Source organism: Brachionichthys hirsutus, chromosome 15 (genome assembly GCF_040956055.1).
Source record: "Brachionichthys hirsutus isolate HB-005 chromosome 15, CSIRO-AGI_Bhir_v1, whole genome shotgun sequence".
Lineage (NCBI taxonomy): Eukaryota > Metazoa > Chordata > Actinopteri > Lophiiformes > Brachionichthyidae > Brachionichthys > Brachionichthys hirsutus.
Window position 1 is genome coordinate 4,092,785 of NC_090911.1, and position 27,160 is coordinate 4,119,944.

Here is a 27,160-nt window from a genome sequence, read left to right on the forward strand (position 1 = left end):
CTCCCTGGTCTCTGAGGTCCTGTCCCCACGTATTGTGTTGGTGTAGGTGTTTCCAGTGCCGTGCTGGTGAGCCGTCAGGATGAGGCCTGGTCAGAAGATCCTCCCCCCTGTCGCCGCTCTCCTCTTCCTCCTCACCGGGCTGTCTCTGACCTCCGGCTGCAACAAAGCTCTCTGCGCCAGCGACGTCAGCAAATGTCTCATCCAGGTAATGGACGTCCATCTTAAAGGACACTTTCTCTGTGAGGGATAGCTGCTGAATGTTGGGGACAAACATTTCTGCAGCTACTTTTGAGTACGTTATGCATTTCTGTGGAGCTTTTGGATATGGGAGCCCAAAGTGTGCACACAAACGAGCTTTTTCTCACTGAGGCCACTTTATTGTTGCAGGTCTCGTGAGCACTGAACTCAACTGAGCTTTTCTAGTGATTAAACGGTGACATTTCTGTGCAGCTGGAGACGAGGTCTTGCGTTCACCCTTTAGCGTTGCAGCTGCTTTGTGTAAACGGACTCTTTGACAAGAACACAGGCTGAATGCCGTCTGGAGCTGAGCTCAGAGCGACCGAGGCTTCTTTTCCTGTAACTGAAGCATCGATCGAGTCTGACGGACTCCGTGCAGCACGGTAGCGTCCCAAAGGGAAATATTTTTCAGTTGTCGTCGGCCTTTAAGAAACTCAGTTCTGTGAAAGTATCCAGCAGTGGCCAAAATTCAAGTTGAAGTCTGCCCATGTCCTGATGGCGATCTGGCAGTGAGAACAAAGATGGAATCTGATGAGAAGAATGTAGATGCATTCCTCCGATAGGCCAAGGGAAGTCTTTTTCCAGGACTGAGCAGAGATGTGAGCGACCGGTCCAGCTTCACGCTCACCTGCGCTCTACCTGTGAGGCTTCAGGAAGTCACTGGTTCTTCACTTTTGTGCGTGTTTTCCTTTTATGGCTCGACTCTTTCTCTTTTCACATCAACTCATTTGTTGACTTTCTGGCATCACTTCCTTTCTGTCACTTTTTCCCCCTCACGTCTGAAGCTCAGTGGGGGGAGGGGCAGAGGGGGCGGGCGTCCCATAGCCAACAAGACTTCTGTAGGTGTTCTTGTTATTTTAAGAGAAAATGTGGAGAGAAGTCTTTCACAAAGACGTTGTATTTATTCCTGTGTGTCCAACTTGGCATCACCGTTTAAAACCACCAAACTCTGAATGGGACTCTTGAATGTCCATAACGTTCCTGGTTTTATGGAGCAGCTGTTTCTCTAAGGAGAGATACAACTAAACTCTATTTTAGTTATTAGTGATAGATTTGTCAGTTCAGGACTTGTATGACAGCAGTGAAGTGTGCAGTAGGAGTAACGGGAGTTTAGTGTAGAGGTGGGATGCACCAGGGATCATCTCTGAGCCCCTTTTTGTTTGCCATGGTGATGGTTAACTATCAGATGAGGTGAGACAGGAAGCTCCTTGGAATATGATGTTTGCAGGTGACTGTGATCTGCAGTGAGAGCAGGTAGAGGAGAATCTAGAGAGGTGGAGGTCTGCTCTAGAAAAGAGAGGAATGAAGGTGAGCAGGAGTAAAACAGAGTTTGTGTGTAACTGAGAAGGTCCCAGGGGGACAGTGAAGTTACAAGGAATAGACGTAAAGAAGGTCGAGGACTTCAGGTACCTTGGGTCAACAGTGCAGAGTGATGGAGAGAATGTGGAAAGGAAGTGAAGAATTGTGTGCAGGCAGGCTGGAACGGGCGGAGGAAAGTATCAGGTGTGCTCTGTGATAGGAGTGTCAGCGAGGATGAAGGGACAGGTCTGCAAGACGGTGGTGAGGACAGCCATGATGGACGGCTTAGAGACAGTGTCTCTGAGGAAAAGACAGGAGGCGGAGCTAGAAGTGGAGGAGATGAAGATGCTGAGGTTCTCCTTGGGAGTGACCAGGTTGGACAGGATTAGAAATGAGACAATAAGAGGGACAGTGAAGGTTAGACGCTTTGGAGACAAGGTCAGAGAGACCAGACTCCGATGGTTTGGACATGTCCAGAGGAGAGACAGGGACTATATCGGTAGAAGGATGCTGAGGATGGAGCTGCCAGGGAACAGGGCTAGAGGACGACCCAGGAGAAGATACATGGACGCAGTGAGGGAGGACATGAGAGTGGCTGGTGTTGGGGAGGACGATGCAAAGGACAGGGTGAAGTGGAGAACGTTGACAAGCCGAAAGTACAGTAGTACTAGCAGTAGTGATAGATTTGTCAGTTACTTTAACAACTAATGAAATGCCTGGACTTCGTCTCTACGGTCTGTGACGGATCTTCTGTTTAGGACTGGAGTTGACACCGATCGTCTTTTTACATTCTGCTTTTATATATTCCACTTTGTGAAGCTGAATGCTGTATTTGAATGGATTTCTTAGAACACTCTTTAGAAATAAAGCCTCTGCTTACAGACCCCCCCCCCCCCCCCCGGCATTCGGTTCCTGTAAATCTTTGAGATCAACAGAATTCTGCTTGTTCTCCTTCACTTCCAGTTGGCCCGTTCAGGCCGATGAATCATTCTCACGGCCCCGGCCGGCTCCAACTCGCGAGCTGTCGGAGGCGAAAGAGCGACGGTGTCGTGAAGGAGAAGCCCTCCTGGGGGAGCGCCGTGTTGCTGCTGATTAGTGGGATCTGCGGCCAAACACTCGCTTTTTACGCTCCGCTGCCACATCAAGTCATTTGTCTGAATTCCCCAAAAGCTCAGAGGGTGGGAGAACATAGGAGGAGGAAGGGGAGGCTCGGGTCAGGAGGTGCGTCTGTCTGTGGGGGGGGGGGGGGGAGGTTGGCTGAGGGGAAATATGGAGTTGGTCGAGAATCGAGAGCTGCAGCGTTGTCCAGACGGGGCTGTTCAGCGGGGCGTGGCACCAGCAGCCGGCGCCCTGCGGGACGAGGCGGCTCACACTCGCGTTCTCCCTGCGGCCCTTTTGTCTGACTGTTTGACCGACTGCTTCATGTTGAGATCGTCTGTGTGGAAGTCGGTCAAAGGCTTTCAAGTTCCAGTTCGTGCAATTAATTTATCAGCTAGTTTTATGTTTGTGTGTTTTTGTACTTTCTAAAATGTATTCAGTTTACTGACATTTAAGACAAATGTTCACATTTGAGAGTCTGGAAACAGGATATTCACTGGTTTGTTTTCTTGCTCTCGTGATTTTAGTGTTTTCATAGTGAATTGAATGAATTTAGGAATCTAGTCAATTCATTGTAAAGCGCAGTGTTTGAAGGCAGACAGGAATAACGGGTCGATGGAGACGTAAAATGCGAGTTATGTTGTTGGAAAACCGCATTATATTCAGTCACTGCGTCCGGATGAAATTATTTTTGGCTTTTTCCATTATTTCTCTTCAATATCTGTGTCACAATTCTTGCGTCACCGGATGAGAAGTATTGGAGCAAATGACGGTCATTTTCTATAATCATCAGAACATGTTCATGTGTTTTTGCATAATCCTGCTGACAGAAAAACAAGCAAATACACGAACGCATTAAAAACTCAGCAGAGATCAAGCTGATGGGCTATAATAAAGTAAACTAATCACGTTCTGAAGGAAAATGTGGTTTCTAAGTAATGCTAAGGCAAATAAGAAAAATGTTCTTACCTTCCCATCTGGATCATTTCCAAGCTTTATTTATATTCGTGCCGTTTCCATCCTGCTGACAAACCAACCCACCAAAGGATGTGGGTGAAAAAATAACCGACTCGAGAGGGAATAAATCAAAGGACAAAAAATGCGTGGAATTCCAGGAACCAATTTTGTGTGTGAATAAAGGAGTGAAAGTGTATTGGATCCATTTCTCCCCGCTTACGGTGAGCTGAGCTAACCTGCTGACTCGAGCTCCATGTCCATAACAGTCTCTTGTATTTAAACGAAATCTTTTTTTGATTTTTGGAGGGGGTCATTTTTTAAATTCTGATTGGTGAGATATAAGCTGCGAGATCCCCCCCCCCCCCCCTCTGCACTGTTAGAATTCCACCTTTGAGACTCGTAACGACTCGTGGGATCCGATGTGATCGGAGCTTTGCTGGTGATTAAGTGAACTGCGTGTGGTTTGGCCGCTGGAGAGCCTTTTATCACTGCAGGGGCTGCGTCCATGTCAGCGATGTCCATGTCAGCGATGTCCTCTATAGAGACACTAAGGAGGACACGGGGTTTGTAAAACAAGCACGTCAGAATGAAAGCAAAAGGGAAGCGAGACGGGCAATAGAAAGGGGGGGGGGGGGGGGACTGAACAAAGAAGACAGCTGAAGGAGGGGGGGGCAGCCGTGCTCTGTGCTCCAGGTGTTTGTCTCTCCCACCCTCGCCTCCCTCCTCGTCGTGGTGACCTTGACTTGGAGGAATGTGCTCCTTGTTCCGCGTCGTCGGGGGAGAACAGAGACGGGAGAGAAAGGACCTCCTCTGGCTGTCTCGCCCACTTTTCATTCCGTTTACAGGAGAGTTCTGGGATCAGCCGACGTTTCATGTTGTTGGATGTTCGCAGAAATACGTTTACAAAATCATGAATGAAAGAAGAATATGGGTCAGATTCTCCTCCGTTTACGTTCTTGTTCCTCCTCCTCTGACCTGCAGTGGTAATGATGTTGTTGTTGTTGTTGTTGTTTACTTGCTTTAGTTGTGCTCTTGTTGTTTCTGTGCTGGTGATATTGCGGTTTTAAATGTATTTGTACTATTTCACCGGGCAGCTGCTGCTGAATCGTTTCGGCTGCTCAGATGTTTTTCTATTTCTTGTTTCGATTGAAAGCCGATGAAACGTAAATTTGCTCGTCGTCGAATGGAGTCTGAATGGCAATAAAGCAAATCGTGAATCTTGATGCGCTCACATTGTGTTACAGTAAAATATGTCTGAGCAGAAAGCAACAGTTTTCTTTTTATCGTCGGATCTTCATCTCAATCCCTCGAATCACGACGTTTGTTGGGTGGAAGTGGGAGTGATTTGGGGGGGATGTCCTCAAATCTGAAATCTGGCCCACGGAAATGAGAGGAATTCTGTTTGTGCAATAGAACACGGGCCAGTGATGAATGATGAACCCGTAAGAGCAAACGCTGGACTTCACAGTCACACTTAAACAATTTCATCAATCTGGATTTGAAGAATATTTCTGGATTACACTTTTTTTTTTATAGCTCTGGCCATCAGATCTACAAAGACCGATCTCCACTAAAAAGGATTGTTTATGATCAGGCCGCCATGACGTCATCATAATCACAAAGCCTGAGTGAAACAGCGAGGCTCGACCAGGAAGTCTGTCGCCGATCCGTGCAGGCGACCCTGGGCTTGCTGAGTTTCTTGCCCTGGATAATCTTTTCATCATTTATCCTGAAGACTTGAGTCTGGATTTGCACATGACTAGTATCAGACTTGTTGTAGATGAAACTCGATGCTCTCATGATGAAGAGAAAAAACGAAAAGTTACATTAAACGAGTGCAAATACTTGACTCCATGCAAATGCTGTTTGACTTTCATCTATAATAATGCAAATACTATATTATAACAAAGGATGTTTGTACTTCAGTGTAGTTCTTGGTGGTTTCCATCACTGTCATTTGAATTCTGGGCTGTTCGATGTGTCTCAACCTACTCTGAGGTTTATTCTTCATCACGCTGTGCTTTCATGTTGACACATCGACTGTCTTGTAAAGGCTTGTTGTTGGTTTATGCTATTGTCCGCTGATGTTTCAATGGGACGAGTTTTTGCGTGCATCTGCTGTCTGAGTTTTAACTTTGAGGTGGAACAACAATGACACATTTTATTAATTTATTCTTATTATAGTTTGATCAAAGTTGATTTGATAAGATTGGGCTGATTTCAATTTACTACTGTACTGTCTTCTTGTCCCGTGAGGGGTCGCCACAGCAAATCAGCCTTCTCCACTTCACCCTGTCCTTTGCATCGTCCTCCCCAACACCAGCCACTCTCGTGTCTTCCACTTCTCTAAATTCTCCTCTATCTGCTCCCTGCTCTGACTGCAGATCACAATGTCATCTGCAAACATCATATTCCAAGGAGCTTCCTGTCTCACCTCATCTGTTAGTCTATTCATCAACATGGCAAATAAAAAGGGGCTCAGAGCTGATCCCTGGTGCATCCCACCTCTACACTAAACTCCCGTTACTCCTACTGCACACTTCACTTCTGTCATACAAATCCTGAACTACTGACATACTTCTGTGCCACTCCAGACTTCCTCATGCAGTACCACAGTTCCTCTCTGGGCATTCTGTCTTCGGCTTTCTCTAGATCTACAAAGACACAATGCAGCTCCTTCTCCATTGTTAGCCCACGGGCAATAATTGATGTTTTCGGTTTGTTTTGTTTTGTTTTTAGAGAATACCTATCGTACTAAAGTAGCAACGTTCCAAACACAAAGATGGCTGTAATGTAGAACTAAAAAAACACAAAGAAATGATTTTGTGTTCTGCTGTGGGATCGGTCTGTTCCCTAGCGGAACCATTCTCAACCAGTACTTCAAACAGCATTGGGGGTAAAAAAATGATGGCGGCTGGGTTTCATAATGAGGCGATCACATAGTATTTCAGCGATGATTTGTGATCAATCATTTGTTTCAGTTCTATTCGTTTACGCTTTGTGCCTTTGCGTGCTTTCCTGCAGGAACTGTGCCAGTGTCGTCCGACTGATGGGAATTGTTCGTGCTGCAAAGAGTGCATGCTGTGCCTGGGCAACCTTTGGGAGGAGTGCTGCGACTGCGTGGGTGAGTGCAGCGTGTCATTTATGATCCGCGTGCCGCATGTTAAAGCCGGCCGCAGGTTAGTCAGCGTGTTATTTTGAGCTTTGAGAAAATGAACATCTGTGCAACAGAACAGATCCGTCAGTCGGCAGCGAATCACGCTCAGCTGAGTACGTGGGAGTCGGTCCGGTTCGTGTTGCATTCGAGTGTTAGGAAGGCTTCATTTAGAATGAAACCACAGGAGCAAAAGTGAATCTGAAGTTACTTTAACTAAGTTTGACTTCAGATTCTCCTCACTTCGTCCCACATTTAAGATTTGGCCATGTGAGGCTTCCGCCACTTGTTTCCATCAACGACTGTGGTCAGATTGGAGGATAACCATTTCTGAAATGAGGTCTAAACTTTTCAGATCAGTATGTGCTCTGTGGTGATTTTTAAATGTCTTTTATCAAGTCAGAAAACTAAATTCAAAAGTCACGACAACGTATTTCAGTTTGAATACACTATATTGCTGTCTGCAAACACAGTGGCGCTTGAAGTTCAGCTGGTTCAGAAGAGTCACTCGTCCAGGATGTTCAAGTCCAACACAACAAAGGCCAAATGTTGGCACAGCAGGCGCACGATCTGGCCATGCTGATCTCACTTCAATGTGACCGGAGCCACGCGTGTCCAGTCACATCCTGTCCTCTGACCAATGGAAGTCGTACAGTCTTCGCTTTGTGATAAGCACCGCCTGAGAGTTTATATTCAATGCGAGTACTTCCGGCATGCGTCACTTTCTCTACACGGGACACGTGTGTCTTGTGGCCCTGCTGAAAGCTGTGGCCACAAGGGAACCAGCGTGTTCAGAGTGTTGCGGCTCTGATACGGGATGAGTGTCAGGTGAGTGGAGCCAGACATTCTGAAGCGTGGCCTCGTGGCGGCGAATCCAAGAGGAGCCTTGTTCATCAGGGCGGAGGAGATGCTGGCACGGCGTCGCCGTGTGAATGGCAGACATCTCCAGGTGTCCAGAAGATGAAAGGATGAAGACGCCGGAGGAGAGAGGCGATGAGGCGCTCCTGCTCAGATGACCTTTGACCTTTAGTGTCATCCTGAGGTGCTGTCGGTGTGTGTGGCTCCCAGCCAGACCCAAAACAAGCACATTTGTGGAACAAGACCTTTTTTCCCCAACAATATCTTTATTGTTTTAGACAGGATATATATATATATATACATTGGTGACTTTAACAAAATAAAGTAAACACGAAAAATAAAAATAGAAATGAGAAAGAATTAAAAATAAAGAAAATAAATAGACAAAAAAACGAAACTTCTCAGACTAAACAAGCCATTTCTCTACAAATTAAATTGTCACATTTAAAACTTCACATTGAGGGTATTTCCTTCCATCATTTTACTTCACATCATTTGAGTAAATCGAAACCTTTCACAAAGGCCATGAATGGTCCCCAAATCATTTCGACCTTGTCCTGTTTCCCTTTTAGTCTGTCTGTTAATCTCTCTAAAGGAACCTTTGTCATCATCTGTCTGACCCAATGTGTTATTTTTCCAAAATAGTTCTAGCATGTAGAAAACACATATTGAACATCATCTGATCACTTTTGGTAAAATTATGTTTTTTTTGGGGATATAAACCTAAAATAAAAAGCTCAGGGCTTGTTGGGACAGTTTAAGAAATCGTTTTTTCTGTTTCCTTTCTGACCTCTTCCCAGAATTCTCTAATTTTATATTCTCCTCTGGGATATTTTTATTGTATTGATGTAATTTGACTGGTGTGATGTATGTTCTCATGGGCCACTTAGGTTGTATTAACTGTTTGACTAGAACAGATTAATTCCCAATCATCTGCTGATAAATCCACGTTTAGGTCTTCCTTCCATGCATTCCTTTTATAATCTGAATTTTCTGTGGGATATGAACAGGTTGTCGAGTTCAGACACGAAACACGACATTTAAATGTTTTCTTCTGGCCAGGTTGTAATTGCAGTTAAAATGTAATGACAGATTTAATGGTTCTGAGACAATAAGACCCCTGACCCATGCTGTATAGGATGGTGGCCCCTGGACGCAGCCGGTTCAAAGCAAGACCGGTGTGCCGTTTTCTTTGTTCGTTAGAAACAAAGATGGTGTGAGGAAAGAACTGCTTTGCAGAGCTGCTAACGCGAGGCCCAATAAAAGTGCAGCAATACCTCCTCCGTAGGAATGTTGTTTTCTGCTGCTGTGACGTCGTGGCTTTGTCGTTTTGTGCATATCGTTCCGGATGTATGTACGTCTGTTTTTATTTAGTTGCCTTTCTATATCTTTATTTTGTATCCCATTTGCTCGCTGGTCATTTTGCATCTCCTGTATGTCCTGTGTCTTTCGTGTTTCTTGCCTTCACCCGCCCGCCTGTTCTCGCTTCTACCAGCGGGTTCTCCGATCAGCTGTGACAGACAGATTTTGCTGACAAGGAGACTTTATTAAAAACGCCGTCATGTGGATCTCAAATACAAAGTGTCTGACGGAGCGCTGAACTCGCTGCTGCCGTTCCCGATGCCCAGATGTGGAGGCGATGTTTTCGTCTCGGAGGCCTTTTTACATCACATCGAGTTTAGCGTGCCGCTTTAAGCAAGTTGCACGTCTATGTTTTTATTTTTCCTTGCGGTCCCAACCTTTTGACTGCTTGGAGTAAGTTTCCACTCTAAACATGTTATCTGTGCCAAATGTTGGCTACTTTGAAGTGTGTATCTGTGAGTGGTTAGGGAGGCTCGGTGCAGGAGGGCTGGAGAGAGAGAGCACAGCTTTTATGGTGCAAAAAGAGGAAGAGGAGGGAGGGAGGGACCCGTGTGTGCTTTATCTAAAACAGCTGCTCTGGCTCAGGTCTTAGCATTGGCTTGTAATCCAATTCCTCCGTCAACCCGAGTTCCCTATTATATGATTTACCTCTTAGATGTAATTCACTTTGACTCATTTAAATGGTTATGGAGATCATATCTGGGGATGTGGGGATTTGGCCAAGTGATTACTACTGTATTTGGGAATTAAATGACGTGTTAAAAGGATCCAAATTGAGACGAGACACTCGAGGACAGCCACGTGGTTGCATCAAGCTGTCCGTGTTTCAGGTCCGGCCTGATGCGGACCACAACCAACTGAACACGCCTCCCTTCAGCGGCTGCTAAAAATACAAACGAGTGTAAAAGAATAAAAGAGCTTCTCAAAAAACTAAATAAACGCCCACAATGTCTGTGTGGTTAAAAAGAGCTGAGCAATGTTTTCGTTTCTTTTTTAGGAATTGACTCTTTAATGTCCTCATCGGTCTTTTTTCTCTCAGGGATGTGCAACCCCAAGAACTACAGCGACTCTCCGGCCACGTCAAAGAGCACGGTGGAGGAGCTGCACCGTCCGATCCCCTCGCTGTTCCGCGCCCTCACGGAAGGCGACGCGCCGATCAACATGATGGTGGTGACCTTCCCCGTCGCGGAGGAACTCTCCCATCACGAGAACCTGGTGTCCTTTCTCGAGTCCTTGGACAACCAGCACCAGAATGTCTCTGTCCCTGGCAACAGCATCCATGCCAGCTATGACAGCCAAGGTAACACGTGAACAATCAGAGCCACTTCTCTACTATTTTTTATTCACATTATAGTTACCCTCGCCGAAGGGGAGGCGAGGGTATTGCAATTGGGTGCGTTTGTCTGTCTGTTTGTTTGTCTGTTTGTTTGTCTGTCCGAGCGCATAACTCAAAAACTAGTAACCCAATCGACTTGAAATTTTTACACAAGCAAGGTTCTGTCCGTGGCTCGGTCCTCCCCGAGAATGGCGTTGATCCGGATCTGGATCCAGATTCTAGAATTATTTTTACATCTGGAATTGTGCCTGTGCTGTAAACTTTCACTTTAAGAGGGAGGGAAACGAATGGCATGATGGGAAAAAGAGTCCAGAATGTGTCTTGTAGTATGTTCCGGAGCAGGAAGCTAGAGCAGGTTTGGCCCCTCTGATCCGGAAGCCCTGTTTACTGTCTCACAAGATCCAATAGTCTATTGGAGGCTTGGGTCTGCAATCTCTGATTGTCGTTTTCTAGTTTCTTTTTTTGGACATATACAAATGAAGCATCCTCACTAAGACCGGTTTCAATAAAATCAGGCCAGACCAAATGAAGTACATTACAAGGGCGTGAGCTAAGACCAGTTCGGGGTGTGTCATATTTCCAGTATTTCAAATGGCCACAACCTCAATTGTAGGAAATGGTTTACTGTTAGAAATGCTGCTTCACTGGCATCATCTCCCCCTCTGGCTGTCTCACACTAAGCCCCTACTTTTGCCATGAAGGCACGCTCATAAGAGTTTACCCCACAAAGCCAAGCAGTTAAATCATTAAGCTCTTCAAAACACATGGCTCTACTTAGTTGTAGCAAATCAAATTGATGCCCGTAATAAAAGCAAGAGCATCGGGGGTTAAAGGGAATTGTTTTAAAAGGCGGTTTATTTTTTGTATTCCTTTCGTTTGCCGGACCTGTGACTCATTCCCCTTCCTGTTTTTATGCATTTTAGAAAACACGTGCACGGTGGTCTACTTTGACGACTGCCTGTCCATCCATCAGTGTAGGCAATACTGCGAGTCAATGGGAGGATCCAAGTACCGCTGGTTCCACAACGCCTGCTGCCAGTGCATTGGACCCGAGTGCGTGGACTACGGCAGCAAGGCTGTGAAGTGCATGAACTGTCTATTCTGAAGTGTGCACACATTGGTACCGAACATCTGGATCGTACCAGAGGACTGAAAGCAGAGGAAACTATGACTGTTGTGTGTTGGCATTCCTCAGTTACCTTGTAAAAAAAAAAAAAAAAAAAATCCCTAACCCCTCCCTCGTCCTACCCCTACAAATTGTTTTTATTCTGCTGTTATGTTTCACTGTATATTTTTTTAGATTTATTTGCAATAGTGGGGTTTTTTTTTCTACTATAGGTCTATATGAATAATGTATTTTTACAGTTATGGTCTGTAAAAGGTCCAGTCGCATGCCAAATAAAGAAACGTTTGGTGCCATAGATGGATTAGAGAGTAAATGTTTGCCCTGTATGTTGCCCGTCTACTGCTCTAATCTTAGCCTCGTGTTGCCCAAGCCAGGAAACACATAATTTCCTGAGGAAACAAAGTTGTTATTATGCCATTCTGGTCCACAGGTGTTCCAGTGCTCACTGCCAATCTCACGCAGGCTGAGGGGAAAGGGAGCGTTCACTGACGCCGATCTCTCATCGCCTCATACAAATGGTCATTGTGATGCAGCAGGGCGTGCTTTCGCTGATTCTGATCCCAACTGGCATTCAGCAGCAGGTTGCGCAGACAGACCAGCCAGACGCACAATGAGACCTTGTTTGTCTTTCTTTCATCATTATTGAATCGTGACATCATTTTGCCCCTGCAGCTGCGGGTTTGGAGTAGCAGGTGCCAAAAAAAAAAAAAAAAAGATCAGGTGATTCCAGTATTTCATTATGTTAGAACGGCCACTCTTAAGGAGATAAAACACTTTTCAGAATAATGGCCTCCAACTTTGGATGCGATAACTGTCAATTTGCGTTTTACACTAAGGCTTGTCTCACAGCAGACCCGGTGCCGATGCCGATGCCATCATTATACCACAACCTAAACCGTCGTCAGTGTTTCCACATGGTTTTCAGCCAAGAGGCCGACATAAACACGTTCGCGGTGACGCTTGGGGCCTCGGTTTTAGGAACTACATTTCCCATTGTGCATTTCGGCTTCCGCACAGGCGCAGATGGGTTTATTTACACAACCGTACGGTCCGACCGGAAGCCGATTGGATTCATCGAAGCGGGGGAGAGGACTTGGTAAAGTTTTTAGAGTTTTGTTTGTTCAACTGTGATACAACGCTTATAAAATGCAGCAATATAGCGTAGCACACGTAGCTATCAGTTTAGCTCATCTCTGATGTGTCCGGGACAAATTGGCAGCTTTAATTTGGACGGGTAGGTTGGCTAAGCTAGCCGAACTAACGTTAGCATATGGGCCGCTCCATTCAGAGGACATTTTATTTTAACCTATATATAATTAGAATCGTTATTACGTGACAATTACATGTATTTTAACTGAAAGATGATGATATGTGTCTGTTTCCTTAGTTTCCTTCCGGAAACAGGACAGGACCCATTCGGCATTGCGTCTTCGTTCATTGGGCAAACTGATAGCGCTCCCAACTAGCCAGGAGTTGTTTCCACCAGCCTACTTTGAGTTTAAAAAAGATATCTCGCAGTAATAACAATAATACAGCACGCTTCTCTCATTGCTGCGTCATTTAATGTCTCTTTGTGTGCTTTATGTGAGAGAGGCAGACGTGTTTCAAATGGTTGTCAAAAAAGAGAAGTCGACTGAACAGATAATGGCTGCGCTTCTGCCATCAGGACAGTTTCTGTCCAACTTGATGCCTCTGTCCGATGAAGGGGGCTGTTGATTTGATTGTGAGGACGCGGTTGTTCATGCAGCAGAGCGCCATCTGCCGGGTGGACACGATTGCTGCAGTTGTTCATGGTTCTGTATAAAATGATTTTATTTTGGTTCTCTGATGAACTGATCTGATGCATCGCCTCTATCATCACGTCTTTATTAATGTTGAATGTTACCTTTTGTTAGTTTGTTTTACAGCCCGTTACAATCTTGAGGCACTTTGCAGTAATTTGCTCTAAACTAATTGTGAGTTGATTATTTTTATGTAATCAGGTTTCTGCAGAGCCATTCTGACTTGATAAAAATGCTCTAGCACAAGTATTTCTGGGGGGTCTCTTTTTTTTTTTAGTCTAACTCACTGTTGTGATTGGAATATCCTTTGCGAGAGTCGTTGATCTCTGGACAGAACGAAATTTAACCGCTGCTCTTGTTGGCAAACATTGAGAAGACGTATAACGTGCACTAAAACATGGTAGTAATTCATTTCATGTATGTAGGGGAAGGTCCTTAGAAGCCGGATTTTCATTCTCCTTTCATTCTATTCTATATTTTGATTCAAATTTGATGCATATTACTGCTGCTGTCTCATCCCGTTCACTGCAGGCGTGATGTCAGAGGAGTGATGAGAGCCAAGCAGCCATGACTGAGTGCTTCCTACCCCCCAGCAGTAGCCCTGCAGAGCAGCGCAGGGCTGAGCACCCCGGAGGTGTGACCCGCACCCCCAGCTCTGAAGAGATAAGTCCCACTAAATTCCCTGGCTTGTATCGCACCGGGGAACCGTCGCCGCCTCATGATGGTCATCACCATGAGGCGCCCGACACCTACGTCTCAGACGACGACAAAGAATTTGCAAAGAAGAAGAACAAGTTCAAGAAGAAGGAGAAAAGGAGTAAGAAATGATCCTTTTAACTTGAGCTTAACATTTACTGGCCATGGAAAGGGCACGTTTCCCCAAAATGACTTGGCTCAAGGTCAATTTACCTCCACCAAGGAGGTTGTGTGTCTGACGGCGTCCGTCTGTCTGTCTGTTTGTTTGTTATTATGGAACAGCTGGATGCATCTTGATGAAAGGAAATCTGAAGATGGGTCTTTGTCCAACTTGGATACCTGTCTGGATAAAAAATTAAAAAAAAAATCAGTATTTTCCCATTTACTGATAATCATATATTGTAAGACACGCATTCAAATTTACTCACCAAAAGTCACAGTCATAAAGGGGTCCGACACGCACTATCATGCAAAATGTCTTCTGGAACCTGATCCAGAATGAGGTCAGGAAACAATAAATACATTTTCACATTGAAATCTCAGTTTACTTCAAAAAATAAACATAAATTCTGAGTCACGTTTACTTTATATGGTTCAGGAATTTTTAATTATATGACCAGTTTTTTTTTTTTTTTTGTACCTTGACTGAGCTTTGCGCTCCAAAATATTTCTAGTTTACAGATTTTGCAGCCATTTTCCAGCAGCTTTGTGATAAACAGTATTTTTGACAAACCCTCTGGAGAGGTGTCTGATATCTTTTACCTCCACATTGAAGGACAATATTTTAGTCTGTCCTAGAAAGAAGAGCCATGGGGTGCAGTGGGAGCTATTCTGAACCAGTAGTTGACCTCTTTTCTGAGCCCCCCCGCCCCCTCCTTCGCTATCTCCTCTCATACATCTTTCTTCCTGCTTCACTGCGATTACTTTTCTGTCGTAGGAGGTGGATATAAAGCCCGGGTGTGTGTGTTTCTCCTCTCATCCAACCCCCATTTTTGCATCTTCCTTGCAGCGGAGGGTTACGCTGCCTTCCAGGAGGACAGTTCGGCAGAGGAAGCGGAAAGCCCTTCCAAGATGAAGCGTTCCAAAGGAATCCATGTGTTCAAGAAGCCCAGCTTCTCTAAGAAGAAGGAGAAGGACTTCAAGGTCAAAGAGAAGGGTCTCAAGGACGACAAGGCCAAGGACAAGAAATCTAAAGATCTGACGGCTGCAGACGTGGTGAAACAATGGAAGGAAAAGAAGAAGAAGAAGAAACCCACAACCGAGGCAGAGCCGGTCCCGGTGGAGACCCCCACCTTCAGGCCCATTTTTGGCGCCCCTCTGGCTGAAGCTGTCAAGAGGACGTCTCTCTACGATGGTATCCAGCTGCCAGCGATCTTCAGAGAGTGTGTGGACTACGTTGAAAGTTACGGCATGAAATGCGAAGGCATCTACCGGGTGTCAGGTATAGAAACTGAGGCTGTTCACGTTCCCATTATTATTATACTTCCTGTTTGTCTCAATATGTGTACACCTGTTAAAACGTCTCTCCTCGCAGGTATGAAGTCCAAGGTGGACGAGTTGAAGGCAGCGTATGACCGCGAGGAGTGCCCCTGTCTGGAGGAGTACGATCCGCACACGGTCGCCAGTCTGCTGAAGCAGTACCTACGAGAGCTGCCCGAAAATCTGCTGGCTCGGGATCTGGCCCAGCGCTTCGAGGACGCCTGCGGGCGCCAGGCGGAGGCCGAGAAGGTGACGGAGTTCCAGAAGCTGCTGGCGGAGGTGGCGCCCAAGAGCCGGCTTGTGCTCTCCTGGCTGGTCACGCACATGGATCACGTCATCGGCAGGGAGGCGGAAACCAAGATGAATATTCAGAATATCTCCATCGTCCTCAACCCGACCATACAGGTCAGAGAGCGAGTGTGTGGTTCATGCAGAGTAAATGGGTTCTGACATCATATAGAGAAGGGAAGCGCAGTAATGACACAGCGGGAGGAAAACGAAACGGCAAATGGAAAAATGGGTCTTGGGTTCAGCTCTGTCCCTCAAACAGATCTTCCCCTAGCAACAAGCCAGCTGATGTTTTTAGAGTAAGAGCTCATCTCTGAAGTTGCTGGCCCAGTTTGTTGAAGCTAATTTATTCCCAAAGGGAATGCTCCACCCACTCCGAACCAGCAGCAGCAGCCGCTAATAGCCACCATACTGGTGAATAGCTAGAAGTTCCTACTAAAGTCTCTGCGAGCACTTTTTGTGTAGAGCTGGACTTTCTTGGATCCTCCGTGTTCACTGATTCGATCCATTTCAGATTGGGAACCGAGTCCTTTACATGTTCTTCACACACGTGAGGGAGCTGTTTGGAGACGTCCTCTTGAAGCCGGTGGTGCGGCCTCTCCGCTGGTCCAACATGGCCACGATGCCGGCACTGCCTGAAACCCAGGAGAGCATCAAGGAGGAGATCCGGAGACAAGTGAGTTCAGGCTCTGACGAGCCAAATGGACTCTAATGATCAAGTACACATTATTGTCATACTATGTACATCTAACATTAGGCTGGAGCCAGACACAACTTGCACATGTGAAGCTGCTGTGAAGTATGAAGAACCTTTGATGCGTGATTAAAATGTGTTGTTGTTTTAGGAGTTCCTGTTGAACTGCCTGCACAGAGACCTTCAGGCCGGGGTAAAAGACTTGTCTAAAGAGGAGCGACTCTGGGAGGTTCAGAGGATCTTGACCGCTTTAAAACGCAAACTGAGGGAGGCCAAACGTCAAGTAGGTTGTTTCTGGATATTGTGCGTGAGTTTGGATTGTATTTATAATCAAATCAGACGTTTTGGAGAAAAGGTCAGAGAGGTCAGACTTTGATGGTTTGGACATGTCCAGAGGAGAGACAGGGACTATATCGGTAGAAGGATGCTGAGGATGGAGCTGCCAGGGAACAGGGCTAGAGGTCGACCCAGGAGAAGATACATGGGCGTAGTGAGGGAGGACATGAGAGTGGCTGGTGTTGGGGAGGACGATGGAAAGGACAGGGTGAAGTGGAGAAGGTTGATTTACTGTGGCGACCCCTCAGGGGACAAGCCGAAAGTACAGTAGTACTTAGTAGTAGTAGTAGTAGTAGTATGTGCTGTCTGAATGCTGTACAATGTAATCCAATGTAATGGCCACAGACACAATTGGGTCTGATGGAGACTGAAGGCTCTTTGTTTTTTGGTCTTTGCTCTTTTTCTCTGCATCTTTCCTGATCCGGCCTTTTAGGAGTGCGAGAGTAAGATAGCCCAGGAGATAGCGAGCCTCTCCAAGGAGGACGTGTCGAAAGAAGAAATGACTGAGAATGAAGAGGAAGTTCTCAACCTCCTCTTGTCACAGGTGACTTTCAAACGGGGAGGTGGAGGTGTGGTCAGGCCGATACGTCTTCCACGTCTCTACAACTGAAATGTACTTTGCAAACCCAAGTTAGAATAATTGTGTGTTTTGCACTACATCCTCTCTGTGATCAGGAGAATGAGATCCTGACCGAGCAGGAGGAGCTGATCTCTCTTGAGCAGGTGCTTCGTAGGCTGATTGCGGGAGAGAAAGAAGAAATCGAGAGACTTCGAGCAGAGATCGCAGACATCCAGAGGTCAGGCGAGGGCGAAATGTCATACGTTGTCCTATCGTGGCACGATGAAAGTCCGAAATGTGAATCTGCTTTTTGCTCCTCAGTCGGCAGCAGGGCCGCAGCGAGACGGAGGAATACTCGTCGGATAGCGAAAGTGAGAGCGAAGACGAGGAAGAGCTGCAGATGATCCTCGAAGACCTGCAGAAGCAGAACGAGGAACTGGAGGTCAGCGACGGCGATCGCGTTTGGCTGTTTCTATCTTTGTTAGCAGAGGTCTCGTTAGTGCAAAGTGTTAACTTTAGGGCAGGGAACCAGTTAAATGCAGCCCATTTCACTATCGCTGTGGTTTCAGAACAAGAACACCCACCTGAACCAGGCCATCCATGAAGAACAGGAAGCCATCTTGGAGCTTCGCGTCCAGCTTCGTCTTCTTCAGAGCCACAAACTGCAGCAGGAGCTGACCATCCAGCCATTGGCCGAGCAGGCCCCGCCCACGCAGCCCAGCCCGGAGCCCCACGGCGAGGAGAAAGCCCAACGCGCCGTTAACGCCGTCACTGCCGGGGCGGATGCCGTCGCCTGCACGGTCAAGGCAGCGAAGGATCCTCCGAAGCCCTCTCCGAGCAGAGACAAGCGAGACGGCAACAATTGAGACGCCGTCTCAGTGATTCGTTCGGCGGCTCTGTGCTGTACAGACAAAGAGAGAGAGAGAGAGAGAGAGAGAGAGAGAGAGAGAGAGAGAGAGAGACGCAGCTGTGGTGGACAAATAGGGAAGGAAGGAAGGAAGGAATATTTCATAGGTAATGGTGCAGAAGATGAGCAAGTATCTGTTGTAAAATCATTACCTGTAACCCCCCCCCCCCCCCCACCTCACCGACCACTGTGCCATATCTGAAGGTGCCAGACTGGATCCGTTTCCCCAGAGAACCACTAACCCGAAAGCTCTTTTGAATAATGAAGAATTCATGGCTCGTCTCTATTTAAGACTATTCTACAAAGACGCTGAACTTCCGGCTGTATGGTATTACCCGTCTGGATATGTTGTGGACGCTTTCTCTTCTCTGAACGGCAGACGTGCGTCAGGGTGGCGACGTCGTACCTCACGACTGACCAGTGGATGGAAAGCAAGCAAGCTTTGTTACTGTCATCGTTGAGTTACGACAAACACAAAAACGGGATGACAAGAGGACGTCCGCCACGCCGATACGCAGGCAAACATTGTGCAGTCACGCCGTAACAGCACTGTTTAGTTGTACAGTCGTCTTGGCAACCTGTTCGGGGTAGTGGTTGTCCTTGTCGACTAAACGTTGTGTACAGACACAAAAGGAAAGCCCGTTTAGTTGCGTTGTGTATTTGTGTCTGAACTCTTGTCTTGTCCAGTTCAGAGGTGGGAAGTGTGTAGCTTCTGGTTCGTGCCTGTTGAATGACGTCTATAAAGCATGGCCTGATGTATTTACCGTTTCTCTATGTTATTGTAGCATCGCAAACACACTGTTCTTACGGGGGATGCTTGTGTGACTGCGCGGCTTCGGTCTCGTGCAAAACGAAGCATCAAGTCGCGTCTCGACTCGTGACTTAATTCGTGGTTTGATCGCTTGACTGAAGCGGATTGAAGCTGCTTTGTGCTCTGAAGCTTTTCATTTACTGGCGGTTACTTTCATGTCGGTTCTATATTTGTAGCTTATTGTTGCAGACAGAAAAATGCCGTGAAGAATAAATTGTCAATCTGAATAACGGATTTTATATTCGTTTTGTCTTGCATACGAGCTAATATTCAAAAGGTTAATATTTACCCTTTTACGTCATTTTGCTGTAAGTATAGCCCATATTTGGAACTTCCTTTTTTCCTGTCATATTCAGAGAACCCCCCCCCTCTCTCCCACCAGCATAATGAGGTTGTAAAACACGTAGTTTGCAATTATTTTGTGGGAGTACCGGTATGTGTAAGTATTTGCTTTAGATTCCTAATCACGGTTTTGTACCAAGAGATAGCGGAACCACAGGACTGTTTTGCAATCTTTGAAACTGGTTTCCGATTTGGAAAGTAGCTACATCAAGTACATCAAATATAGACCGGATATGACGCAACTGGTTTCATAATTAAAGCATACTAAAAGTTCTATAGAAATAAAATCAGGCAGGGTCACAATCTTTGTTAGTGTTTCTTTGAATAGCTATTTTTTGTTGTAGGTGAGTAAGTTTACATCAAATGTTCAACCTTGTCTGATTGTTCTTGTCACCTGAGTAATGTTATTGCAACTTTAAAATTAATCCTATTACTTGGGTACTTTAGCACAGGGAACTAGTTAAATGCAGCCCATTTCACTATTGGCAGTATAGTGTTTGAAGCCGATACTGGTGGAACGTGAAATTTGACCTGTAAAGTTTCTGGTAAAAAAATAAAAACAAAACAAAGTTTCAACTTTCAGTCGAATTAGTCAAATAAGTTTTTTTTTTAGTTTGTTCTTGGAAAACCATATGTTGTTCCCGTCAAACTATGATTCTAATTTCTATACAATTACAAAGTTTGAACAAGCTCCAGCGTCTAAACGGGGTTTTATTTTGAAAGTCCCCGCCGGATGTTCTATTTGTCATTTACAGTAGAAGTCTACGGTAGATGGTCTATTCTAGGGGCTGGGTGAGAGAGAGAGAGCGAGAGAGAGAGAGAGGATGACGGGACAAAGGCGTTGAGCAAACAGTCAAACAATGATTTAAACATTTTGGAACTCGCCATGGCCATCCGGGAACTCAAAGTCTGCCTTTTAGGGGTAAGTGTTTCTTTCTGTTCCTCTAACCAGTCGACACCATTTTGATGACAGCTGACATGAATACGGTGATTACATTTACGCTTGCGTTCAAACGCGACTAAATGGTGACGTCCGTCAGAAAACGTGAACACGATGTTAATAACGGTTGTTATTATCGGTCGCTGGCGCGTGTTTTTACAGCGTTACGCGTCTTTCTGAGCGGCCGTGACAGTATATTTGTTAAAGTGACGTCATCGTCATCGTCATCAGACAAACCGCTGGGAGCCAACCCGCTAGAATTTCCGCTGCGTCAGCAAAACGCTGTTTATAGAGGCTTCATACTAGTTTTCGATGAGTCAAAGAGGAGGTGGGAACTTGGAGGAGCCACATTAGTGAGTGAAAGAGGAGGTGGGAACTTGTAGGAGCAACATTAGTGAGTCAAAGAGGAGGTGGGAACTTGGAGGAGCAACATTAGTGAGTCAAAGAGGAGGTGGGAACTTGGAGGAGCAACATTAGTGAGTCAAAGAGGAGGTGGGAACTTGTAGGAGCAACATTAGTGAGTCAAAGAGGAGGTGGGAACTTGGAGGAGCAACATTAGTGAGTCAAAGAGGAGGTGGGAACTTGGAGGAGCAACATTAGTGAGTCAAAGAGGAGGTGGGAACTTGTAGGAGCAACATTAGTGAGTCAAAGACGAGGTGGGAACTTGGAGGAGCAACATTAGTGAGTCAAAGAGGAGGTGGGAACTTGTAGGAGCAACATTAGTGAGTCAAAGAGGAGGTGGGAACTTGTAGGAGCAACATTAGTGAGTCAAAGAGGAGGTGGGAACTTGTAGGAGCAACATTAGTGCCTGCCTGGGCCGAGCTTTCCCGCTTTAGGCTGTAAACATGCTGACAAAGCGTTTTTAGGATGATCAAACAGGTAGATGATAAAATATTGTACAAGAAACACATCATTATAAGATATTTTATTAAGTTTTATTATTATATAACAATTATCAAATCAAAATAATAGATGTTTTAAATAGTGTTTGTGCCATGAAAGCGTTACAGAGCTCTCGCCTTCTGGTTATAAAAGCATTCAATAGTTTCTCTTTGCTACTCGGAGAGAAATAAATAATAGTGACAGCAAATCAAGAGCACCTAGGAGTCACCTAATCAATGGGGTCAACATTCACAGTGTGTGTGTGTGTGCGTGTGTGCGTGGCACTGTCTAATAGTGTGTGACCTTCTGATTTCAGGACACTGGAGTTGGGAAATCCAGTATCGTTTGCCGATTTGTACAGGATCATTTCGACCACAACATAAGTCCCACAATCGGGTAAGTTCACCGGCCGTAGGAATTCTGTGCTACGTCTGCTCCATTCGCATGGCACGCTTAAGATCCATCCATCCATCCCTCCATCCATCCCTCCATCCATCCATCTTCAACCGCTTCTCCGGGCCAAGGTCGCAGAGCCAACAGTCTGAGCAGGGATTTCCAGGCTTCCCTCTCCCCAGACACCTCCTCCAGCTCTTCTGGGAGAATCCCGAGGCGTTCCCAGGCCAGCCGAGAGACATAATCTGTCTTCTGCGTGCGAAAACATGGCGGCTGTATCAATTTACGTTGTAAAACGGAAATGTTTATATCTTTTTGTCAATGGCTTTACATAGTTGATGTGTATGGTCGGGGGTTCTCTTTAACCCGAATCTCTGTGCTCAATCAAGGTGTTTGTTTTTGACAAACTAGCATAGCTCACAGGGCATAGCCAAACACACGATTTAGCCCGCTGCTATCTTTGTGTTCATCTTTATGTATTTATTTGGTGATTCTCTTGGTTGCCTGGCAACATGAGCTTAAAAACTGTTTCACGCTGACTTTTACTGATTGGCCTCATCTGTCTCCTAATTGGACGCATAATTGAGAACTTGTCTTTCTCGTCCTCAGTGCATCATTCCTAACCAAAACAGTGCCATGTGGAAATGAACTGCACAAGTTCCTTATATGGGACACCGCCGGACAGGAGCGGGTGAGTCTGCCAGGAAGAGAACGAACCAGCATGCATTTCCTGCTTGTTTTGCAATGATACATGGAGACTTCTCTTTCTTACCTTTATTGATTGTCTGTGCCTGATATCACCCTGGTAAAAAAAAATCTGTGAATGAATCAGTCGAAAGCCTGAACACAAGACAACAAGAAATTGCGTAATACGAAGCGAGCGTATTTGGAGGCGTGTTTAGCATAACATCAGCTGAATTAAATCTAAATGTTATTGATGTTATTGTGTTCGCTTCATTTTCCAGTGTTTATGTTTGACAGTTATTGGCATCTAGCGGTGCATATTTTGCTATGAGTGTAGGATTGAATTAGCCTTTAGTGCTAGTTCGCGTTAGTAGCGGTCGTGTGAGTGAAGCGTGGCTGAATACTAGCCGAAGAGAAGGCCGCATGCTTCACGCTCATCGTTGTCAGGGCTCCAAAGATGTGCATCTCGAAACTGCTTTCTTCAAGCTGATTCCATTTAATGTTGCAGTCGTCTGTGATTGGATGGATTGTGCTCTTGAACACATTTTGGGAGTTATGATGATTGTGTTCAGTTTACATAGAGTTCATACAGAAACCCAGCCGGGCAGACAGATGGCCGTCCACCATGAGCCTTAGGTTCCGTCAAAGGGAAGTTTTTCCTTGCCTCCATTGCCAAAGTTCTTGCTCTTGTGGGTCAAGCTGGGTTCTGTCTTTCCCTGCTCCTCCTGTAAAGTGCCTTGAGATAACATTCTGTTTTGATCTGGCGCTATAGAAATAAAATTGAATTGAATTGAATTGAATACAGCACTTTGGGGGGGTGGGGGGGGGGGGGGGGGATGCTTTTGCATGACTGATTTGATGAGCGATTAAACCAAACTACTATGAATGTGTTGCTCTGTTCTTAGTTTCACTCATTAGCCCCCATGTACTACCGAGGATCAGCCGCTGCTGTCATCGTCTATGATATCACCAAGCTGGTAAGAACCTTAATGAATTAAAAATGCATTTGTGTTGGGTTGGTGATGTCATCAAATTGACAGACCAGATGATGAAACAACAAAAATTGATGAACACGTTTTTTTTTGCTCATCTGCCAACATTTGGGGGCTTTTGTCCCGCCTGAGCAAAGACAAAGTCAGTTCACAGAAATGTAATTTCCATCTTGTTTCCATGACCCACACGTGATTCTTTCCTGGTCTGTTCATGGAAAACATCAAGGAATGCAGTGACTCTGTAGAAAGTGTTGAGCCGTGTTCCCATAGAGCCCCTTTCTGGGAGTTGAGCACGTTGTGTATTTTGTTTTTTGTTCAGGACTCTTTCCAGACACTGAAGAAATGGGTAAAGGAGCTAAAAGAACACGGTCCAGAGGACATTGTTGTAGCCATAGCAGGGAACAAGAATGATTTAGGAGATATCAGGTGAGTTTTCTTACAATGTCTGACTCTTCGCTACAAAGAAACTACATCTCAGGCATCTTTGCTGATCGGATGCAGGCCTGTTTCACTGCAACACTTACAGGTTTAACAAAGGAGGCGTTCAAAACACAGACTCATTGTTATACCGTTTATGTAATAATAATTCAAAACAAATCCTGTCTCAACTGTCATCTTCAGAAGAAAGTGCTTGTGTGCATTCTTTTAGAAGGTGGCTTTTAGAACAGATGTGCAAAATGACTTTAGTGCAACTTAACAGAGGTAGAAGTAAGAAATATTCACTGAGCTGTTCAAACTAAGAATGCAAATGCTTGATCTTTAGATTATATTGAAGGAACACAAGCTGCTCAAGATGTCCAGGTTTAAACGCACTTCTTTGTGCAGTTACAATGTCTCCTGCCGTGGAAGAGACTCTGCAGAGACGCTTGTGCAAGGAGGGATGCAGAGGAATCGACGGGCAACAGCAGAAATATGAGGATCAGCCCTCAATGATAATCCCCCTCTAAACTCCCGCGAGACTGTAGTGAAAAGAAGCCACCCCGGGATACATCTCGCGAGATGTTATTCTTACTCAGAGGGGCTTGCAAGCCTCTGCTGTGTTGCGCTGCCATCTAGTGGCCGGGAGTTTAAGTGCGGCACATAAGTAAGACGCCGCATTGAATATTTTTCCATTAAAAATAGATCGAAACCGACGCATTTTGAATCGATACGAGAATCGTACGATGAAATATCGCGATAAATCTCCGAATCTATTTTTTTTTACAGCCCTAGTATTTACTATACTGTACTGTGTACAATTCCTGTCTAACATGAAAAATAATATCATACATATACAATAGAAATAGGAATCTTTTATTGCCATTGTACAACGAAATTAAAATAGCGTATAATCCCTGGCAGTCCTTCACTCAAACATCCAGAGAAGATGACAGAATGGATGAAAATCAATGACGCGACTCTGGAGCCTTGTTAACGGTGAACCTGTGTCCATACTTATTTTAATGCCCTTGATTTTCACAGGGAGGTTCCTATGAAGGAAGCGAAGGAGTTTGCTGAATCAATTGCAGCTATTTTCATCGAGACTAGTGCCAGAAATGCTGTCAATGTCGAGGAGCTCTTCCAGAAAATCAGTATGTGTCATCACTTTACTGCATGTTGTGTGTTACTTCTCTGTAGATGTTGTTAAACCTTACAGTATTGCACTTTTCATCATGGCCGAAGCTGTTATTTACTAGTATAAGCAGTTTCATTATATGTCATGTATTCTCACGGGATAGACAATGTCAGTTGGAAGAACACAAAAAAACCAAATCTAATTTCTGTGATTCACCGACTCATCTGGTTAATCATAACTAATGTCTAGCTATGTAGGGTTATTCCTGTTTGTCATTAGGTGAATATTGCTTTTATAGTTATCCTAAATGCATGCATCTCATAATGTATTTCTTTAATTAACATATTTATTTTATTTTACTTTTTTGAATTTTTAGGAACATTTCAATTTAGGCAATTTCAATATCATTTAGGTGATATATAAGATTTTACCAGTGGTTGGAATATCTGGGTCCTTGCACCAACTAAATCCTTTTTTAGAACTAAAACTTCTTTATTTATCTCACACAGATTAGAATTGTGAAAATCTATTTCATGCGCTGAATGTTTGAAGTTGCCATGCTTTGAGTCTTGCTTTCTTGTTACAAATGTCCACCAGATTGCACTGCCAAATAAATGGCAGTAGTACTAACACAACGCACCGCATGCTTGAAATGGTTCAATCGGCCAGGACACCGCTTCGACTGACACTTTGCTGCTTTTAGGTAAACAGATTCCACCCATAGACAATCCTGAGGTGGAGAGCAACGAGTCCTTTAAACTCTCCGGGCTGCCTGCTCCGTCCAGCAGGAGGTGCTGCTAATGCTGGCAGCAGCTCTTTCAGCACCAGGGATCCCACCAGCGCAGCACATAGTCCACAACGCACACTGTGTCTTACTCCTGGGCAAGAGCAGACAGTGGACAGAGACGTCAGGTTGTCCGTGTGGTCAACTGCAACATGAAACAGAAAAACCCTTCGTTTGGTATCAGTCATTGCACATTTCTTTCATTTAACTGGAGCACTCGCAACTCTGACGAGGCCCGGAAGCAGGAAGTCTTCACTTTGTTTTGCTTAAATTACATTATGATTTTTGGTGGTATGCTACATACATCATTACGAGAAGGCAGTTTTTATTAATTTTTTTCCCTGTAACTTTAGATTTTGACTGTTTAAGCAACCATGTTTTCATGTCAAGAGCCGCTGCTCTAGATGTTCTCCTCACTGTGGCTCTTAAATGGTACATGTTAAATTGAAAGTCAGTCCGCTCTGTGATGGCTTTATGTTCTCTTTCAACATGTTTTTCCACACACGTTTGCTTTTAATAGTTGCAGTTACATGCTTTTAACACAATCCTTTGACTGCAACACAACAGAATGAACAGCTTCAAGGCCCAAATCCTGACTACAGTTTAACACGCTCTGTTGAAGCACTGGGACCAGCATCAGAATTGTTTACATGGTGATTTGTTCAAGATGTTTTCTACATGCTGAAATGTGTTGTCTGAGATTTCACTGCAGGGAATGGCTAAATGTAACCCAAACACAAGGTTTCCATGTATTTTTGTACCTGTAAATGAGACAAAAAGACCTGCTTGTCTTTTACATAAGAGTTGTGTTCTATATGCTAGCCATACTCTTCAAGAAATATTAGCAAACTAGCGCTAAACCAACCAGTTTTCTGACATGTATGGTGTGTTAAATCAGCGAAATGAATAGTTCTTATCATAGGCGTGTTTTGCTGATGTTCAACTTAATGCAAACTGAGACTGGGAAGAAAACACAATGCAAACAGCACATCCCAGAAAGTCGTGTGGCCTGACTTCTCTGACTCCAGAATTTCCATGGGAATATGCAACACAGAGATTTGCTTATCCTGAAAGTCGAAATTGAATTAGGAGCTGATTGTTGGTTGAGGTTCAGGATGTCAGATTCATCCGAAGTTTATAAAGGTCTAATTTTTCAATGCAGTTTGGCCTGACATTTGCATCACTATGAATCTGACGTATATTGAGCGAGGAAACTTTTTTTTTTCTTAGAGCTTAAATGTTCGTATGATGTCAGTCACCATGGAAGTGCCTTTTTTTAGTATTAAATGTATGTCATGACTAAATATGCATACTGCTAGAATAATGCATGAATTACATGACTAAATATGCAAAGACTAATTAAATGCATTACAATCCATATTGAAGCAGAGATGTATCTGCAGTCATCGTTATACAGTATGCCTAAATCATGTCATGTATCCTCTAAGTCTGATTAACATTTGTATATTAATTGTAATAAAGTAGTGATTATTCTACTTTTGGTTTGGGTTGTATGTTGTTTTTATCCACTGCAAGGAAAAAAAATCAGTGACTGAAATTTTTCATTCCCTTGTTTACTCTTAGCTCCAAATTTGGAATGTATTACTCTC

General features: G+C 44.8%; 3 protein-coding genes across 3 annotated transcripts; all 3 read left to right on the top strand.

The window, feature by feature from the left end:
• Positions 1–79: 79 nt before the first annotated feature.
• On the top strand, positions 80–11,605 carry twsg1a (twisted gastrulation BMP signaling modulator 1a). The gene is made up of 4 exons (XM_068749202.1): positions 80–205; positions 6,616–6,715; positions 10,005–10,250; positions 11,225–11,605. The coding sequence occupies exons 1-4, from the start codon at positions 80–82 to the stop codon at positions 11,404–11,406; spliced, it is 654 nt and encodes a 217-aa protein (XP_068605303.1). The 3' UTR covers positions 11,407–11,605.
• Positions 11,606–12,475: 870 nt separating this feature from the next.
• Positions 12,476–19,879, top strand: ralbp1 (ralA binding protein 1). The gene is made up of 10 exons (XM_068748894.1): positions 12,476–12,523; positions 13,740–14,025; positions 14,914–15,345; positions 15,439–15,788; positions 16,186–16,347; positions 16,517–16,648; positions 17,135–17,245; positions 17,377–17,498; positions 17,582–17,702; positions 17,830–19,879. Exons 2-10 carry the CDS (start codon positions 13,776–13,778, stop codon positions 18,124–18,126), a joined length of 1,977 nt encoding a protein of 658 aa, XP_068604995.1. The 5' UTR covers positions 12,476–12,523; positions 13,740–13,775; the 3' UTR covers positions 18,127–19,879.
• Positions 19,880–20,120: 241 nt separating this feature from the next.
• Positions 20,121–27,033, top strand: rab31 (RAB31, member RAS oncogene family). The gene is made up of 7 exons (XM_068748738.1): positions 20,121–20,242; positions 21,459–21,538; positions 22,145–22,226; positions 23,125–23,196; positions 23,531–23,637; positions 24,673–24,782; positions 25,470–27,033. Exons 1-7 carry the CDS (start codon positions 20,207–20,209, stop codon positions 25,565–25,567), a joined length of 585 nt encoding a protein of 194 aa, XP_068604839.1. The 5' UTR covers positions 20,121–20,206; the 3' UTR covers positions 25,568–27,033.
• Positions 27,034–27,160: the final 127 nt, after the last annotated feature.